We start from the raw sequence: 18,171 nt of genomic DNA, 5'->3' as shown, positions 1-18,171 counted from the left end.
GGCTGTGGGAAGAACACTGGTAGTTCTACAGTTTGATTTAAGTGGAACGGTGAAATAACCTTTGGTAGAAATTTTGGATTGGTTCTTAGGACTACCTTATTTTTGTGTATTTGGATATAAGGTTCTTGTATTGTAGACGCCTGAATTTCACTTACTCTTCTTAGAGATGTGATGGCGATGAGAAATGCAACTTTCCAGGTTAGGAATTGTATTTCGCAAGAATGCATGGGTTCAAAAGGTGGACTCATGAGTCTCGTTAAGACGATGTTGAGGTACCACGAAGGAACGGGTGGTGTCCTTGGTGGTATAATTCTTTTGAGGCCTTCCATAAACGCTTTAATGACAGGTATCCTAAATAGTGAAGTTGAATGGGTAATCTGCAGGTATGCAGATATTGCTGCGAGGTGTATTTTAATGGAAGAGAAGGCCAGGTTTGATTTTTGTAAGTGTAGTAAGTAACCCACTACATCCTTTGGAGATGCGTGTAATGGTTGAATTCGATTATTATGGCAGTAGCAAACAAACCTTTTCCATTTGCTTGCATAGCAGTGTCTAGTGGATGGTCTTCTAGCTTGCTTTATGACTTCCATACATTCTTGTGTGAGGTTTAAGTGTCCGAATTCTAGGATTTCAGGAGCCAGATTGCTAGATTCAGCGATGCTGGGTTTGGATGCCTGATCTGTTGTTTGTGTTGTGTTAACAGATCTGGCCTGTTGGGTAACTTGACGTGGGGTACTACTGATAGGTCTAGCAGTGTTGTGTACCATGGTTGCATCGCCCATGTTGGTGCTATCAGTATGAGTTTGAGTTTGTTTTGACTCAATTTGTTTACTAGATATGGAAGGAGAGGGAGAGGGGGAAAAGCGTACGCAAATATCCCTGACCAGTTCATCCATAGGGCATTGCCTTGGGACTGCCTGTGTGGGTATCTGGATGCGAAGTTTTGGCATTTTGCGTTCTCCTTTGTTGCAAATAAGTCTATTTGAGGTGTTCCCCAAATTTTGAAGTAAGTGTTTAGAATTTGGGGGTGAATTTCCCATTCGTGGACCTGTTGGTGATCTTGAGAGAGATTGTCTGCAAGTTGATTCTGGATCCCCGGAATAAACTGTGCTATTAGGCGAATGTGGTTGTGAATTGCCCATTGCCATATTTTTTGTGCCAGGAGGCACAGCTGTGTCGAGTGTGTCCCCCCCTGTTTGTTTAGATAATACATTGTTGTCATGTTGTCTGTTTTGACAAGAATGTACTTGTGGGTTATGATGGGTTGGAATGCTTTTAAAGCTAGGAAAACTGCTAGCAGTTCGAGGTGATTTATATGCAGCTTTGTTTGATGTACGTCCCATTGTCCTTGGATGCTGTGTTGATTGAGGTGTGCTCCCCACCCTGTCATGGAAGCATCTGTTGTTGTAGGAAGTTGGCTCTGTATGTGCTATTTCAAAGTAAGGAATAGCATGCACAGAGTCCAAGGGTTCCCCTTAGAGGTAAAATAGTGGTAAAAATAGATAATACTAATGCTCTATTTTGTGGTAGTGTGGTCGAGCAGTAGGCTTATCCAAGGAGTAGTGTTAAGCATTTGTTGTACATACACATAGACAATAAATGAGGTACACACACTCAGAGACAAATCCAGCCAATAGGTTTTGTATAGAAAAATATATTTTCTTAGTTTATTTTAAGAACCACAGGTTCAAATTTAACATGTAATATCTTGTGTGAAAGGTATTGCAGGTAAGTACATTAGGAACTTTGAATCATTTCAATTGCATGTATACTTTTCAAGTTATTCACAAATAGCTATTTTAAAAGTGGACACTTAGTGCAATTTTCACAGTTCCTGGGGGAGGTAAGTTTTTGTTAGTTTTACCAGGTAAGTAAGACGCTTACAGGGTTCAGTTCTTGGTCCAAGGTAGCCCACCGTTGGGGGTTCAGAGCAACCCCAAAGTTACCACACCAGCAGCTCAGGGCCGGTCAGGTGCAGAGTTCAAAGTGGTGCCCAAAACGCATAGGCTTCAATGGAGAGAAGGGGGTGCCCCGGTTCCGGTCTGCTTGCAGGTAAGTACCCGCGTCTTCGGAGGGCAGACCAGGGGGGTTTTGTAGGGCACCGGGGGGGACACAAGCCCACACAGAAATTTCACCCTCAGCGGCGCGGGGGCGGCCGGGTGCAGTGTTAGAACAAGCGTCGGGTTCGCAATGGAAGTCAATGAGAGATCAAGGGATCTCTTCAGCGCTGCAGGCAGGCAAGGGGGGGGGGCTTCCTCGGGGAAACCTCCACTTGGGCAAGGGAGAGGGACTCCTGGGGGTCACTTCTGCAGTGAAAGTCCGGTCCTTCAGGTCCTGGGGGCTGCGGGTGCAGGGTCTTTTCCAGGCGTCGGGACTTAGGTTTCAGAGAGTCGCGGTCAGGGGAAGCCTCGGGATTCCCTCTGCAGGCGGCGCTGTGGGGGCTCAGGGGGGACAGGTTTTGGTACTCACAGTCGTAGAGTAGTCCGGGGGTCCTCCCTGAGGTGTTGGTCCTCCACCAGCCGAGTCGGGGTCGCCGGGTGCAGTGTTGCAAGTCTCACGCTTCTTGCGGGGAGATTGCAGGGTTCTTTAAAGCTGCTCCTTTGGATAAAGTTGCAGTCTTTTTGGAGCAGGTCCGCTGTCCTCGGGAGTTTCTTGTCGTCGTCGAAGCAGGGCAGTCCTCAGAGGATTCAGAGGTCGCTGGTCCCTTTGGAAGGCGTCGCTGGAGCAGAGTTCTTTGGAAGGCAGGAGACAGGCCGGTGAGTTTCTGGAGCCAAGGCAGTTGTTGTCTTCTGGTCTTCCTCTGCAGGGGTTTTCAGCTAGGCAGTCCTTCTTGTTGTTGCAGGAATCTAAATCTTTAGGTTCAGGGAAGCCCTTAAATACTAAATTTAAGGGTGTGTTTAGGTCTGGGGGGTTAGTAGCCAATGGCTACTAGCCCTGAGGGTGGGTACACCCTCTTTGTGCCTCCCCCCAAGGGGAGGGGGTCACATCCCTAATCCTATTGGGGGAATCCTCCATCTGCAAGATGGAGGATTTCTAAAAGTTAGAGTCACCTCAGCTCAGGACACCTTAGGGGCTGTCCTGACTGGCCAGTGAGTCCTCCTTGTTATTCTCATTATTTTCTCCGGCTTTGCCGCCAAAAGTGGGGGCCGGGGCCGGAGGGGGCGGGCAACTCCACTAGCTGGAGTGTCCTGCGGTGCTGTGACAAAGGGGTGAGCCTTTGAGGCTCACCGCCAGGTGTTACAGTTCCTGCCTGGGGGAGGTGTTAGCATCTCCACCCAGTGCAGGCTTTGTTACTGGCCTCAGAGTGACAAAGGCACTCTCCCCATGGGGCCAGCAACATGTCTCTAGTGTGGCAGGCTGCTGGAACTAGTCAGCCTACACAGACAGTCGGTTAAGTTTCAGGGGGCACCTCTAAGGTGCCCTCTGGGGTGTATTTTGCAATAAAATGTACACTGGCATCAGTGTGCATTTATTGTGCTGAGAAGTTTGATACCAAACTTTCCAGTTTTCAGTGTAGCCATTATGGTGCTGTGGAGTTCGTGTAAAACAGACTCCCAGACCATATACTCTTATGGCTACCCTGCACTTACAATGTCTAAGGTTTTGTTTAGACACTGTAGGGGTACCATGCTCATGCACTGGTACCCTCACCTATGGTATAGTGCACCCTGCCTTAGGGCTGTAAGGCCTGCTAGAGGGGTGACTGACCTATACTTGCATAGGCAGTGAGAGGCTGGCATGGCACCCTGAGGGGAGTGCCATGTCGACTTACTCGTTTTGTCCTTACTAGCACACACAAGCTGGCAAGCAGTGTGTCTGTGCTGAGTGAGGGGTCTCCAGGGTGGCATAAGACATGCTGCAGCCCTTAGAGACCTTCCTTGGCATCAGGGCCCTTGGTACTAGAAGTACCAGTTACAAGGGACTTATCTGGATGCCAGGGTCTGCCAATTGTGGATACAAAAGTACAGGTTAGGGAAAGAACACTGGTGCTGGGGCCTGGTTAGCAGGCCTCAGCACACTTTCAATTGTAAGCATAGCATCAGCAAAGGCAAAAAGTCAGGGGGCAACCATGCCAAGGAGGCATTTCCTTACAGTTGTCATCACGTATTGTGGCACTGGGTCTTGGAAAGGCCGCCCTTTGTTTAAATTTATACTGTTCCACCATAGAAGCGAGATGTATGTTTGGCGGTCTATCAACACCAAATCTAGAAGGTGACCCTGTGCTTGTGACCATTGTGATGCTAGGCACTGTTGTAAGGGCCTCATGTGCAGTCTTGCATTCGGGACAATGGCTATGCATGAGGACATCATGCCTAGGAGTTGTAATACCGTCTTTGCCTGTATTTTCTGTGTTGGATACATGGTTTGTATAACTTTTTGGAAATTTTGAACCCTTTGTGGACTTGGAGTGGCTATTCCCCTTGTTGTGTCTATTGTTGCTCCTAGGTATTGCTGTACTTTGCACGGCAGAACGCGTGATTTCGCATAGTTGACGGAGAAACCGAGTTTGTAGAGGGTTTGTATGACCTGATCTGTGTGGTGTGAACACTTTGTCAGTGAGTTGGTCTTGATTAGCCAATCGTCTAGATACGGGAATACGTGTATTTGCTGCCTTCTGATGTGTGCAGCTACTACTGCTAGGCATTTTGTAAAGACTCTTGGCGCAGTTGTTATACCGAACGGCAATACTTTGAATTGGTAATGTATTCCTTTGAATACGAACCTTAGGTATTTCCTGTGCGAGGGATGTACCGGTATGTGGAAATATGCGTCTTTGAGATCTAAGGTTGTCATGTAGTCTTGTTGCTTTAGCAATGGTAACACTTCTTGTAGCGTGACCATGTGAAAGTGTTCTGATTTGATGTAGGTGTTTAGTGTTCTGAGATCTAGGATTGGTCTCAGTGTTTTGTCCTTTTTTGGTATTAGAAAGTACAGTGAGTAAACTCCTGTGTTTATTTGTGTACCTGGTACCAGTTCTATTGCGTTCTTTTGCAATAATGCTTGAACTTCTATTTCCAGAAGGTCTGAATGCTGTTTTGATATATTCTGTGTTTTTGGTGGTATATTTGGAGGGATTTGGAGACATTCTATGCAATAACCATGTTGGATAATTGCTAAGACCCAAGTGTCTGTTGTTATTTCCTCCCAAGATTGGTAATACTGACTTATTCTTCCCCCCACTGGTGTTGTGTGGAGGGGATGAGTGACCTGTGAGTCACTGTTTGGTTGCAGGTGTTTTTGGGCTTTGAAATTTTCCCCTGTTTCTAGGGAATTGTCCTCCTCTGTACTGGCCCGAAAGCCTCCCCTTTGGTACTGTCCCTGGTAGGTAGACGGTGTTGAGTGTGAGGTACTGGCTTGTGTGGCCTGACCCCAAAACCCCCCTCTGAAGGTTGTTTTGCGGAAGGTGCCGAAAGTGCCTCTGCCCTGCGGGGAATAGAGTGCACCCATGGCCTTGGCAGTGTCAGTGTCCTTTTTTAGCTTCTCAATTGCTGTGTCCACTTCAGGTCCGAACAATTGTTGCTCATTGAATGGCATATTGAGCACCGCTTGCTGTATCTCCGGTTTAAAGCCAGATGTTCGTAACCACGCGTGCCTTCTTATGGTTACTGCTGTGTTAATTGTTCTTGCAGCTGTGTCAGCTGCATCCATAGAGGAGCGTATTTGGTTATTGGAGATGTTTTGTCCCTCCTCAACCACCTGTTTCGCCCTTTTTTGTAAATCCTTGGGTAGATGCTCGATGAGGTGCTGCATCTCGTCCCAATGGGCTCTATCATATCGCGCTAGGAGCGCTTGAGAGTTAGCGATGCGCCACTGGTTTGCAGCTTGTACTGCAACCCTTTTTCCGGCTGCGTCGAACTTGCGGCTTTCTTTATCCGGAGGTGGTGCATCGCCTGACGTGTGAGAGTTGGCTCTCTTGCGAGCTGCCCCTACTACAACCGAATCTGGTGGGAGTTGTGAGGTGATGAAAGCAGGGTCTGTGGGCGGTGCTTTGTATTTCTTTTCCACCCTTGGTGTTATTGCTCTACTCTTGACAGGCTCTTTGAAGATTTGCTTTGCGTGCCTTAGCATTCCTGGGAGCATAGGCAGGCTCTGGTAGATGCTATGGGTGGAGGAGAGGGTGTTGAAAAGGAAGTCATCCTCGACAGGTTCCGAGTGTAGCGACACGTTATGGAACTCTGCTGCCCTAGCTACCACCTGTGAATACGCTGTGCTGTCCTCTGGTGGTGAGGGCTTGGTAGGATACGCCTCCGGACTGTTGTCTGACACTGGGGCGTCGTATAGGTCCCAAGCGTCCTGGTCATCTTGGCTCATGGTGGTGTGAGCCGGTGAATGTGACGGAGTCTGTGCCGGTGATATGTAAGTTACAGGTGGAGGAGAGGGTGGCGGAGTTACCTTCTTCACCACTTTTGTTTGTGGTGCTTGTTCCTGTATTTGGAACTCAAGTCTCCTTTTTCTCCTAATAGGGGGAAGGGTGCTGATCTTCCCTGTTCCACTCTGTATAAAGATCCGCTTTTGAGTGTGGTCTACTTCAGTGGACTGTAACTCTTCCTCGAATCTATGTTTGCGCAATTGAGAGGACAGTGATTGCTCCTCTGAATATGAGCTGGTTGTTGGCTCGGTTGCCGGTCGTTTCGGCACCAAAACTATGTCCTTACTCGTTTTCGGCTCCGAGGCGACTTTTCTCTTTTTTGGAGTCGAAACTTCTCGGCGTCGATCCTCCTCGGTGCCGCTGTCTCTGCGTCGAGCAGCTTCGGCTCCGATGTCTCGGCGTCGATCTTTGTCGGCAGCACTTTCTCGGTCCCGAGATTGCTGCATGCCTGTGTCTCGACCCGAGTCGGACGATCTCGGCACTAGTTCAGCCTTTTTCGGTGCCGATGGGCGGTCACCGACTTTATGGGTTGAGCCATGGCCCCTTGTCTGTTTTCTTGTGTGCTGGCTTCGACGTCTTACTCACTGTTTCGTGGACGTCGAATTCCTCCGAGTCCGATTCATGGATAGAGAAGGCTTCCTCTTCTTCTCCTTGTTCCTCGAACTCTCGGTGTCCTGTCGGCGTGGACGCCATCTGTAATCTTCTGGCTCGCCGGTCACGGAGCGTTTTTCGGGATCGAAACGCGCGACAGGCCTCACAAGTTTCTTCCTTGTGCTCGGGCGACAGGCACAGGTTACAGACCAAATGTTGGTCTGTATATGGGTATTTGTTGTGGCATTTAGGGCAGAATCGGAACGGGGTCCGTTCCATGAGCCTCGATGTTACACGCGGTCGGGCCGACCAGGCCCCGACGGGGGATCGAAATTACCCCGAAGGGCTACCGGAGCTCTTCACGATTCGATTCGGTGTCGATTCTATCTAATCCGATCCCGAACGCAACAATACCGACGTAATTTTCCGAATTTCTAAATATCTTTCCGTTCCGAACCCGGACCGAAAAGGAACACGTCCGAACCCGATGGCGGAAAGAAAACAATCGAAGATGGAGTCGACGCCCATGCGCAATGGAAGCAAAGGAGGAGGAGTCCCTCGGTCTCGTGACTCGAAAGACTTCTTCGAAGAAAAACAACTTGTAACACTCCGACCCAACACCAGATGGAGGGCTATGCACAACATGTGTATCTGCAGCTACACATGCCATCGAACATATATTTATATGCATTCACTTAAACCAAAGGTTACAGGGACATTATAGTGAGGTTCTGAATTTACTTGCACAAATCCATAGAAATTCAGCAGTTGTAGTTATGGTTAGGTGAAGTATCTATTACTTGTGCCCTAAGGTAACTAACTCACACCCTCGCCATGCACAGTTTTCTCTTCAATAATTTTACTGTAAATGTTACAATGATATTATGAATGTTATCAAAGATGTCATGAGTGTTGTAATATGTGGGGTAATTAGCAGTGCATGGCAAGGGTGCGAGTTATAGTTACCTCAGTTAACCATAACTATAACTGCTGATTTTCTATGGTTTTGTGCGAGTAAATTCAGATCCTACGTATAATGTTTCTGTAACCTTTGTTTTTTTTAAGTGAATTCTATGGGTTTTTTTTTTATTCTATTTCCTAACTATAAGGTCCCTGTAAACCTTGTTTTTTTCAGTTAATTTCTTTTTAAAAAAATGGTTTTTATGGAAAGTAATTTTAAATATTTTACGTTAATACAACCACTGCATGTGGCCAAACCCCTATATGCACCAAACATTTGTGTGTCTGGGTGTCTGTGAATGAGTGCATTAGTGTCTGAGTGATTTTTTTTTTTTTTAACCAATATTCGCGAACTAGTAGCAACATTACACGGGGGGGCTGTTGAGTGTCGCAACTAATTTGCGGATATTGCTTGTGGACACGTTTTTTGGTGTCCTTTACTCATTAGGGGTCTTCTCACCCCTATATTGCCACCCATGGGGTTAGGTTACCTCCACCCCGACCCCTAATATTACTTTTAGTGATTATTTTCAGCCCCAGGGACCATCTCTCGTATCTTAAACTGGAGGCCGAAACTTTCTGCTCAGGTTGCAGCCATCCAATCATGGCATTCCTGTTGGTGTGCACATTCGGGATTCGCCACAAATTCATCACAAATTAGTCGCGACCCTAGATATACAAAGTTGGATCAGGTAAATCATCAGAAAAACAAAATAATTTTAATTTCAATATGTATCAAAATTGGGTGTAAAATACAAAATGATGCAAGCACATTTTATGACATTTGTTAGGCTGCACAATAAACTTCAACTGGCAAAAGAACTCAACTTGAGCCGAGTTTTGTCCTGTAGTTTCTCTGATCACAAACTGTGCAGGTAGGCGTAGCCTTCAATCCACAGCTAGCATTCACTTTGTGGGTTGAAGTCATCATGTTACAACGAAGAGCGTGACCTAATGGGTGTACATGTGTTACTGCACTGGGCCATGATTCATAGCTCACTCAAGGCCCCAGGTCTTAACTCCAACTCAGACCCCACACAGATGCCCAACACTGCCCTGAACTTAATCTAACCAGGGTGTTATTTGAAAATTATCAATCTGCCCCAGAGAGCACATCACACGCGTCCAAGAAGAGTCTGAGCTCCTTACCTTTTAGGTACATTTTAGAGGTTTCCACGATTTCCTGATAAACCACAAACTCTGGAAGTTGTTTGAAAAGGATGGAGCTTGGGTGGATGAAGACGGGGTCATCCAGTAGCGGAGTCTGTAAAGACGAGAGAGGTCAAAAGGTACATTAAGGCGAACAGTGTCTGGAGACTCAGAACGTGCGACTGGAAGGAGGACGGTGGAATTCAATTTAAAGTTTCAGTAGCGATGAGCACAGGAAGGAATCGGGAGATGATGAGAGAGAGGGGTCACTAGAGGATGAAATGCAAGTTAACAAGCATCTGTAATTATGTAAACTATAATATAATTATAATGTAATATTGTCATCAGACAGAGCTTATTTCGGTCATTGGAGAAGACAATACAAAATGACCAACAGGGAGCTCTAAAAAGTGTTTATATTCAAACCCTTTTTTACTAGAGCTACCGCACATTTGAAGATGTTCAGAATCACAGAATGTTTCACATCACTGATCAAAGACTACCCACCTGCTAGAATATGAGAATGTAGGAAGATGGCTCTATATACTATCTCAACGTGAGAGATAGTGTGCACAGAGTCCAAGGGTTCCCCTTAGAGGTTGATAGTGGCAAAAGTAGATAATTCTAATGCTCTATTTTGTGGTAGTGTGGTCGAGCAGTAGGCTTATCAGATGGTAGTGTTAAGCATTTGTTGTACACACACAGGCAATAAATGAGAAACACACACTCAAAGACTTAACTCCAGGCCAATAGGTTTTTATAGAGAAAATGAAAATGTCACTTACCCAGTGTACATCTGTTCGTGGCATTAGTCGCTGCAGATTCACATGTTTGGCACAGTCCGCTGCCTGGTGTTGGGCTCGGAGTATTACAAGTTGTTTTTCTTCGAAGAAGTCTTTTTTGGTCACGGGACCGAAGGACTCCTCCCTCTTCGGCTCCATTGCGCATGGGCGTCGACTCCATCTTAGATTGTTTTCCCCGCAGAGGGTGAGGATGGAGTTGTTTGCTATAAATAGTGCCCATGCAATGGAGTGAATATGTATGTACGTTAAGAGTTTATAATAATTATTTACAAATGTACAGATGTTTAAGATTTATGATCTACTTCTAAACGGCTACAGGCTTCCCGGGGAGGTGGGAGGGTACATGTGAATCTGCAGCGACTAATGCCACGAACAGATGTACACTGGGTAAGTGACATTTTCAGTTCGATGGCATATGTTGCTGCAGATACACATGTTTGGCATAGACTATAAAGCAGTTACCTCCCCTAAAAGCGGTGGTTTAGCCTGTAGGAGTTGAAGTAGTTTGGAATAATGTTCTTAGTACAGCTTGGCCCACTGTAGCTTGTTGTGCATTTAGTACGTCTACACAGTAGTGTTTAGTAAACGTATGAGGCGTAGACCAGGTTGCAGCCTTACATATTTCGCTCATAGGAATGTTTCCTAGAAAGGCCATTGTAGCACCTTTCTTTCTGGTTGAGTGTGCCTTTGGTGTAATAGGCAATTCTCTTTTGGCTTTAAGATAGCATGTTTGAATACATCTGACTATCCATCTAGCAATGCCTTGTTTAGAGATTGGATTTCCTATGTGTGGTTTTTGAAAAGCTATGAACAGTTGTTTTGTTTTCCTGATTAGCTTTGTTCTGTTAATGTAGTACATTAGTGCTCTTTTGATGTCTAATGTATGTAGTGCTCTTTCAGCCACGGAATTTGGTTGTGGGAAGAACACTGGCAATTCTACGGTTTGATTTAAATGGAATGGTGAGATTACTTTTGGCAGAAATTTTGGATTTGTTCTTAGAACTATTTTATTGTTGTGTATTTGAATAAATGGTTCTTGTATGGTAAATGCCTGTATTTCACTTACTCTTCTGAGGGATGTGATTGCAATGAGAAATGCGACTTTCCAGGTTAGATATTGCATTTCACAGGAATGCATGGGTTCGAAAGGTGGACCCATGAGTCTTGTTAAGACGATGTTAAGATTCCATGAAGGAACTGGTGGTGTTCTTGGTGGTATAATTCTTTTTAGCCCTTCCATGAATGCTTTAATAACTGGTATTCTAAATAGAGACGATGAATGAGTAGTTTGTAGGTAAGCAGATATTGCTGCGAGGTGTATTTTTATAGATGAAAAAGCGAGATTTGCTTTTTGCAAATGTAGTAAGTATCCTACTATGTCTTTCGTAGAGGCATGTAATGGTTGTATTTGATTGGCATGGCAGTAGTAAACAAATCTTTTCCACTTAGATGCATAGCAGTGTCTAGTGGAAGATTTTCTAGCTTGTTTTATGACCTCCATGCATTCTTGTGTGAGGTCTAAGTGTCCGAATTCTAGGATTTCAGGAGCCAAATTGCCAGATTCAATGATGCTGGGTTTGGATGCCTGATCTGTTGTTTGTGTTGTGTTAACAGATTTGGTCTGTTGGGTGGTTTGACATGCGGTGAAAGGTCTAGTAGAGTTGTATACCAAGGTTGTCTTGCCCATGTGGGTGCTATCAGTATGAGTTTGAGTTGGTTTTGACTCAACTTGTTTACTAGATATGGAAGGAGAGGGAGAGGGGGGAAAAGCGTATGCAAATATCCCTGACCAACTCATCCATAGAGCATTGCCTTGTGATTTGCGGTGTGGGTACCTGGATGCGAAGTTTTGGCATTTTGAGTTTTCTTTTGTTGCGAACAAATCTATCTGGGGTGTTCCCCAAATTTGAAAGTACTTGTTCAGAACTTGGGGGTGAATTTCCCATTCGTGGACTTGTTGGTGGTCTCGCGAAAGGTTGTCTGCTAGTTGGTTTTGTATTCCTGGAATAAATTGTGCTATTAGGCGAATGTTGTTGTGAATCGCCCACTGCCAAATTCTTTGTGTTAGGAGGCACAATTGTGTTGAGTGTGTTCCTCCTTGTTTGTTTAAATAATACATTGTTGTCATGTTGTCTGTTTTGACAAGAATGTATTTGTGTGTTATTATGGGTTGGAAGGCTTTTAACGCTAGAAATACTGCTAACAGTTCTAGGTAATTGATATGAAATTTTGTTTGGTGTATATCCCATTGTCCTTGAATGCTGTGGTGATTGAGGTGTGCTCCCCACCCTGTCATGGAAGCATCTGTTGTTATAACGTATTGAGGCACTGGGTCCTGAAATGTCCGCCCTTTGTTTAAATTTTTGCTGTTCCACCATAGAAGCGAGAGGTATGTTTGGCGGTCTACCAACACCAGATCTTGAAGTTGACCCTGTGCCTGTGACCATTGTGATGCTAGACACTGTTGTAAGGGTCGCATGTGTAGTCTTGCGTTTGGGACAATGGCTATGCATGATGACATCATGCCTAGAAGTTTTAGCACAAATTTTGCTTGTATCTTTTGGTTTGGAAACATAGCACTTATTACCTTGTGGAATGCCTGCACTCTTTGTGGACTTGGAGTGGCAATTCCTTTTGATGTGTTGATGGTTGCTCCTAGATATTGTTGTGTCTGACACGGTTCTAGGTGTGATTTTGTATAGTTGATGGAAAACCCCAGTTTGTGAAGGGTTTGTATGACACATGTGGTGTCGTTTGCGCATTTTTTTACTGTGTTGGTCTTGATTAGCCAATCGTCTAGGTAAGGGAACACATGTATCTGTTGTCTCCTGATGTGTGCTGCTACTACTGCTAGACATTTTGTGAACACTCTTGGTGCAGTTGTTATTCCGAATGGCAACACTTTGAATTGGTAATGTATTCCTTTGAATACGAACCGTAGGTACTTTCTGTGAGAAGGGTGTATTGGTATATGAAAGTACGCATCCTTTAGGTCTAATGTGGTCATGTAATCTTGCTGTTTGAGCAGTGGAATGATGTCTTGTAGTGTGACCATGTGAAAATGGTCCAATATGATGTAGGTATTTAGTGTCCTGAGATCTAATATTGGTCTTAATGTTTTGTCTTTTTTTGGAATTAGAAAGTACAGGGAGTAAACTCCTGTGTTTTTTTGTTGTACTGGTACTAACTCTATTGCATCCTTTTGCAGTAGTGCTTGAACTTCTAGTCCTAAAAGTTCTAAATGTTGTGGTGACATTTTGCGTGTTTTGGGAGGGATGTTTGGTGGGAATTTGTGGAATTCTATGCAATAGCCATGTTGGATTATTGCTAATACCCAATTGTCTGTTGTAATCTGTTGCCAAGATTGGTAGAATTGGCTTAGTCTTCCCCCCACTGGTGTTGAGTGAAGGGGTTGCGTGACTTGAAAGTCACTGTTTAGGTGGAGGTGTTTTTGGAGTCTGGAATCTTCCCCTACTCCTTGGGAATTGACCCCCTCTATATCCCCTGAAACCTCCCCTTTGGAAGGAACCCTGATATGGTGTGGTTCTTGTTTGTTGGCTGGTGGTGTCTGTGGGTTGGCCACGAAACCCCCCTCTAAATGGAGTTTTTCTAAAAGAGCCTCTGCTCTGCGGGGAGTAGAGTGCGCCCATGGCCTTGGCCGTGTCTGTGTCCTTTTTAAGTTTTTCAATGGCTGTGTCCACTTCAGGGCCAAAAAGTTGTTTTTCGTTGAAGGGCATATTAAGGACAGCCTGCTGGATTTCAGGTTTGAAGCCTGAAGTGCGGAGCCAAGCGTGTCTCCTTATGGTGACAGCAGTGTTGACTGTTCTCGCTGCAGTATCGGCTGCGTCCAGTGAAGAGCGGATTTGATTGTTTGAGATCGTTTGTCCCTCTTCAACTATTTGCTGCGCCCTTTTTTGGTATTCTTGGGGAAGATGGTCTACGAGAAGTTGCATCTCATCCCAGTGAGCGCGGTCATATCTGGCCAGCAGCGCTTGAGAATTTGCGATGCGCCACTGGTTGGCTGCCTGTGATGCTACTCTTTTTCCTGCCGCATCAAATTTTCTGCTTTCTTTGTCCGGAGGTGGGGCGTCGCCAGATGTATGGGAATTTGCTCTTTTGCGAGCTGCCCCTACTACTACGGAGTCAGGTGGTAACTGCGAAGTAATAAACACTGGATCTGTGGGTGGTGGTTTGTATTTTTTATCCACCCTTGGGGTGATGGCTCTTGATTTTACGGGCTCTTCAAAAATTTGTTTTGCGTGCCGTAACATCCCCGGTAGCATTGGGAGACATTGATATTGGCTATGTGTAGCCGAGAGGGTGTTAAATAAAAAATCATCCTCTATAGGATCGGAATGCAGTTGGACATTGTGGAATTCTGCAGCCCTAGCCACCAGTTGTGAGTATGAGGTACTGTCCTCTGGCGGTGACGGCTTTGTGGGGTATGAATCTGGATCATTGTCCGGCACTGGGGTGTCGTATAGGTCCCAAGCGTCTTGATCCTGATTATCTTGACTTATGGTAGTTTGCGCTGGTGAGTGCATTTGTGGCGGTGTTTGTGCCGGCGATGCCTGTTGTAGTGGAGAGGGCGGAGGCGTGACTTTTTTAACCACTTTGGCTTGTGGTTGTGCGTCATCCTTGAGGAGACTGATCCTTCTTTTCCTCATTATTGGGGGAAGGGTTGATATCTTCCCGGTGTCTGGCTGGATGTACAGTCTCTTTTGTGTGTAGTCTGATTCTACACTTTGGAGCTCTTGTCCAAATCTGTGCATCTGGCCACTTATTCCTTGTTCCTCTGAGTAGGATGAAGGTGTGGTATTTTTCGGCGCCGAGAGAGAATCTTTTTTCGGTTTCGGCACCGACAGAATTTTTGTTCCTTTCGGCATGGATTCTCGGTGCCGATGTTTTTCGGTGCCGGTATCTTGTTTTTGTCTCTCGGAGCCGCTTTCTCGGCTCCGAGGTTGCTCCATGGCGGTCCCTCGACCGGAGTCGGGTGTCTTCGCTATGGGCGTGCCCTTTTTCGGCGCCTTCGACGGGTCGCCTGTTTTATGGGTCGAGCCATGGCCTGTTGGCAGTGGCGTCCCCTGGGCTTTCGTTTTGTCGATGGTTTTACTTTTCGACGTCTTACTCACAGTTTGTTGCTGTTGTTCGACGTCGGAGTCTCCGGATTCTGAGTCCGGAACCGAGAATGTTTCCTCTTCGTCGTCGAAACGTTGTTTTGTCGGCGTGGACGCCATTTGTAGACGCCTGGCTCTTCGGTCCCGGAGTGTTTTTCTGGACCGGAAGGCTCGACAGGCCTCACAGGTATCCTCCTTGTGCTCGGGGGACAAGCACAAGTTACAGACCAAGTGCTGATCTGTATAAGGATACTTACTGTGACATTTTGGGCAGAAACGGAACGGGGTCCGTTCCATCGGCTTCGATGTCGCACGCGGTCGGGCCGACCAGGCCCCGATGGGGGAATCGAAGCTACCCCAAAGTCTTCCGATGATCGGTGTCGATGTACCTAACTATCCCGATACCGAACGGAACAATACCGACGCTTTCTTCCGAGATTCTGACTAACTTTCCGAACCGAAACACGGAGCGAAAAGGAATACGTCCGAACCCGACAGCGGAAAAAAACAATCTAAGATGGAGTCGACGCCCATGCGCAATGGAGCCGAAGAGGGAGGAGTCCTTCGGTCCCGTGACCAAAAAAGACTTCTTCGAAGAAAAACAACTTGTAATACTCCGAGCCCAACACCAGGCAGCGGACTGTGCCAAACATGTGTATCTGCAGCAACATATGCCATCGAACATATATTTTCTTAATTTATTTTTAGAACCACAAGATTCAAATTTGAGGTAAGTACATAAAATGCAAGGTACTTCACACAGGTAAGTATAGAACTTTGATTTAAAACAGCAGTACACACAGTTTTAGTTAAAATGGCAAATAGCTATTTTAAAAGTGGACACTGCAAAAATCAACAGCTCCTGGGGGAGTTAAGTTTTGGTTACTTTTTCAGGTAAGTAAAGCACTTACACAGTCAATCTCCTGGGCATAGGCAGTCCACCGTTGAAGGTTCAAGGCAAGCCCAAAGCCACAGCACCAGCAACACAGGGCCGGTCATGTGCAGAGGTCAAAGGAGGGCCCAAAACACACAGGTGCCTATGGAGAACAGGGGTGCTCCAGTTTCACTCTGCTAGCAGGTAAGTACCTGTGTCCTCAGGGAGAAGACCAGGGGGGTTTTGTAGAGCACTGGGGGTGTGGGAAACACACAAGCACACAAAACACAACCTCAGCGGCACAGGGGCGGCCGGGTGCAGTGTGCAAAGTAGGTGTTGGGTTTTGCATTGAAAGCAATGGAGGGACCCGGGGGTCACACTGGCGATGCAGGCAGGGCACGGGGGCTTCTCGGGCCAGCCACAACTGGGCTAGGATGAGGACGGCCTGCTGATCACTCCTGCACTGGTAGGTGGTTCCTCTCAGTCCTGGGGGCTGCGGGTGCAGTGCTTGGTCCAGGTGTCGGGTTCCTTTGTTACCAGGCAGTCGCGGTCAGGGGGAGCCTCTGGATCCTCTCTGCAGGCGTTGCTGTGGGGGTGCATGGGGGTCGACTCAGGGTGCCCACATCGTTGGAGTTGCCTGGGAGTCCTCTCTGCAGTGTTTGCTGTCCTGAACTCGAGCCGGGGGCGTCGGGTGCACAGTGTGAAGACTCATGCTTCTGCCGGGAAGTGAGAGCCTCTTTAAAGTTGTTTCTTTGTTGCAATTTTGTTGCTGTTTCTGGACAGAGCCGCTGTCCTCAAGAGATTTTTTGTCCTTTAGGTGCAGGCCAGTCCTCAGAGGTCTCTGGTCCTGCTGGATGCGTCGCTGTGCAGGTTCTTTGAGTCTGGAGAAAGGCCGGTAGGGCTGGGGCCAAGTCAGTTGTCGTCTCCGTCGTCTCTGCGGGGCTTTCAGGTCAACAGTCCTTCTTCTTGTTGTAGGTTGCAAGAATCTGATTTCCTGGGTTCAGGGTCGCCCCTAAATACTGAATTTAGGGGTGTGTTTGGGTCTGGGGGGCAGTAGCCAATGGCTACTGCACTGGAGGGTGGCTACACCCTCTTTGTGCTTCCTTCTCGAGTGGAGGGGGGCACATCTCTGTTCCTATTTGGGGAATCCTCCAAAACCAAGATGGAGGATTTATTAAGGCAGGGGTCACCTCAGCTCAGGACACCTTAGGGGCTGTCCTGACTGGTGGGTGACTCCTCCTTTTTTTTCTCAATATTTCCTCCGGACTTGCCGCCAAAAGTGGGGGCTGTGTTCGGAGGGGCGGGCATCTCCAATAGCTGGGATGCCCTGGGGCGCTGTTACAACAGGCATGAGCCTTTGAGGCTTACCTCCAGGTGTTACAGTTCCTGCAGGGGGAGGTGAGAAGCACCTCCACCCAGTGCAGGCTTTGTTCCTGGCCACAGAGTGACAAAGGCACTCACCCCATGTGGCAAGAAACTCGTCTGGTTGTGGCAGGCTGTCAGGAACTGGTCAGCCTAACACTAGGAAGTGGACTGGTATACAGGGGCATCTCTAAGATGCCCTCTGTGTGCATTTTTCAATAAATCCCACATTGGCTTCAGTGTGCATTTATTGTGCTGAGAAGTTTGATACCAAACTTCCCAGATTTCAGTGTAGCCATTATGGAACTATGGAGTTCGTATCTGACAAACTCCCAGACCATATACTCTTTATGGCTACCCTGCACTTACAATGTCTAAGGTTTGGCTTAGACATTGCAGGGGCATAGTGCTCATGCAACTATGCCCTCACCTGTGGTATAGTGCACCCTGCCTTAGGGCTGTAAGGCCTGCTAGAGGGGTGACTTACCTATGACACAGGCAGTGGGTTGATGGCATGGCACCCGGAGGGGAGTGCCATGTCGACTTAGTCATTTTCTCTCCACCAGCACACACAAGCTGTGAGGCAGTGTGCATGTGCTAAGTGATGGGTCCCCAGGGTGGCATAAGACATGCTGCAGCCCTTAGAAACCTTCCCTGGCCACAGGGCCCTTGGTACAAGGGGTACCAGTTACAAGGGACTTATCTGTGTGCCAGGGCTGTGCCAATTGTGGGAACAAAGGTACAGTTTAGGGAAAGAACACTGGTGCTGGGGCCTGGTTAGTATGGTCCCAGCACACTTTCAATCATCAACTGGCATCAACAAAAGGCAAAAAGTTAGGGAGTAACCATGCCAAGGAGGTATTTCCCTACAAAGACCATGGAAGAAGTGTGGCTGATGCATAAAACATGCTGCGATTCCACTGATCTTTCATATGGGGCTAAAGC

At 46.8% G+C, this 18,171-nt stretch overlaps 1 protein-coding gene across 1 annotated transcript in view; it reads right to left on the bottom strand.

The window, feature by feature from the left end:
- DHX37 (DEAH-box helicase 37) overlaps positions 1–18,171 on the bottom strand; it is a 520,920-nt gene that overhangs the window by 66,592 nt on the left and 436,157 nt on the right. Inside the window, exon 23 of the mRNA XM_069215377.1 lies at positions 9,071–9,185. Within this exon, the coding sequence (XP_069071478.1) occupies positions 9,071–9,185 (115 nt within the window). The remainder of the gene's footprint in view (positions 1–9,070; positions 9,186–18,171) is intronic.

The sequence above is a fragment of the Pleurodeles waltl genome, chromosome 11, assembly GCF_031143425.1.
Source record: "Pleurodeles waltl isolate 20211129_DDA chromosome 11, aPleWal1.hap1.20221129, whole genome shotgun sequence".
In the NCBI taxonomy this organism is placed as follows: Eukaryota; Metazoa; Chordata; class Amphibia; order Caudata; family Salamandridae; genus Pleurodeles; species Pleurodeles waltl.
The sequence above is the reverse complement of the archived record's forward strand: the minus strand, read 5'-3'. Positions and strand labels throughout refer to the sequence as shown.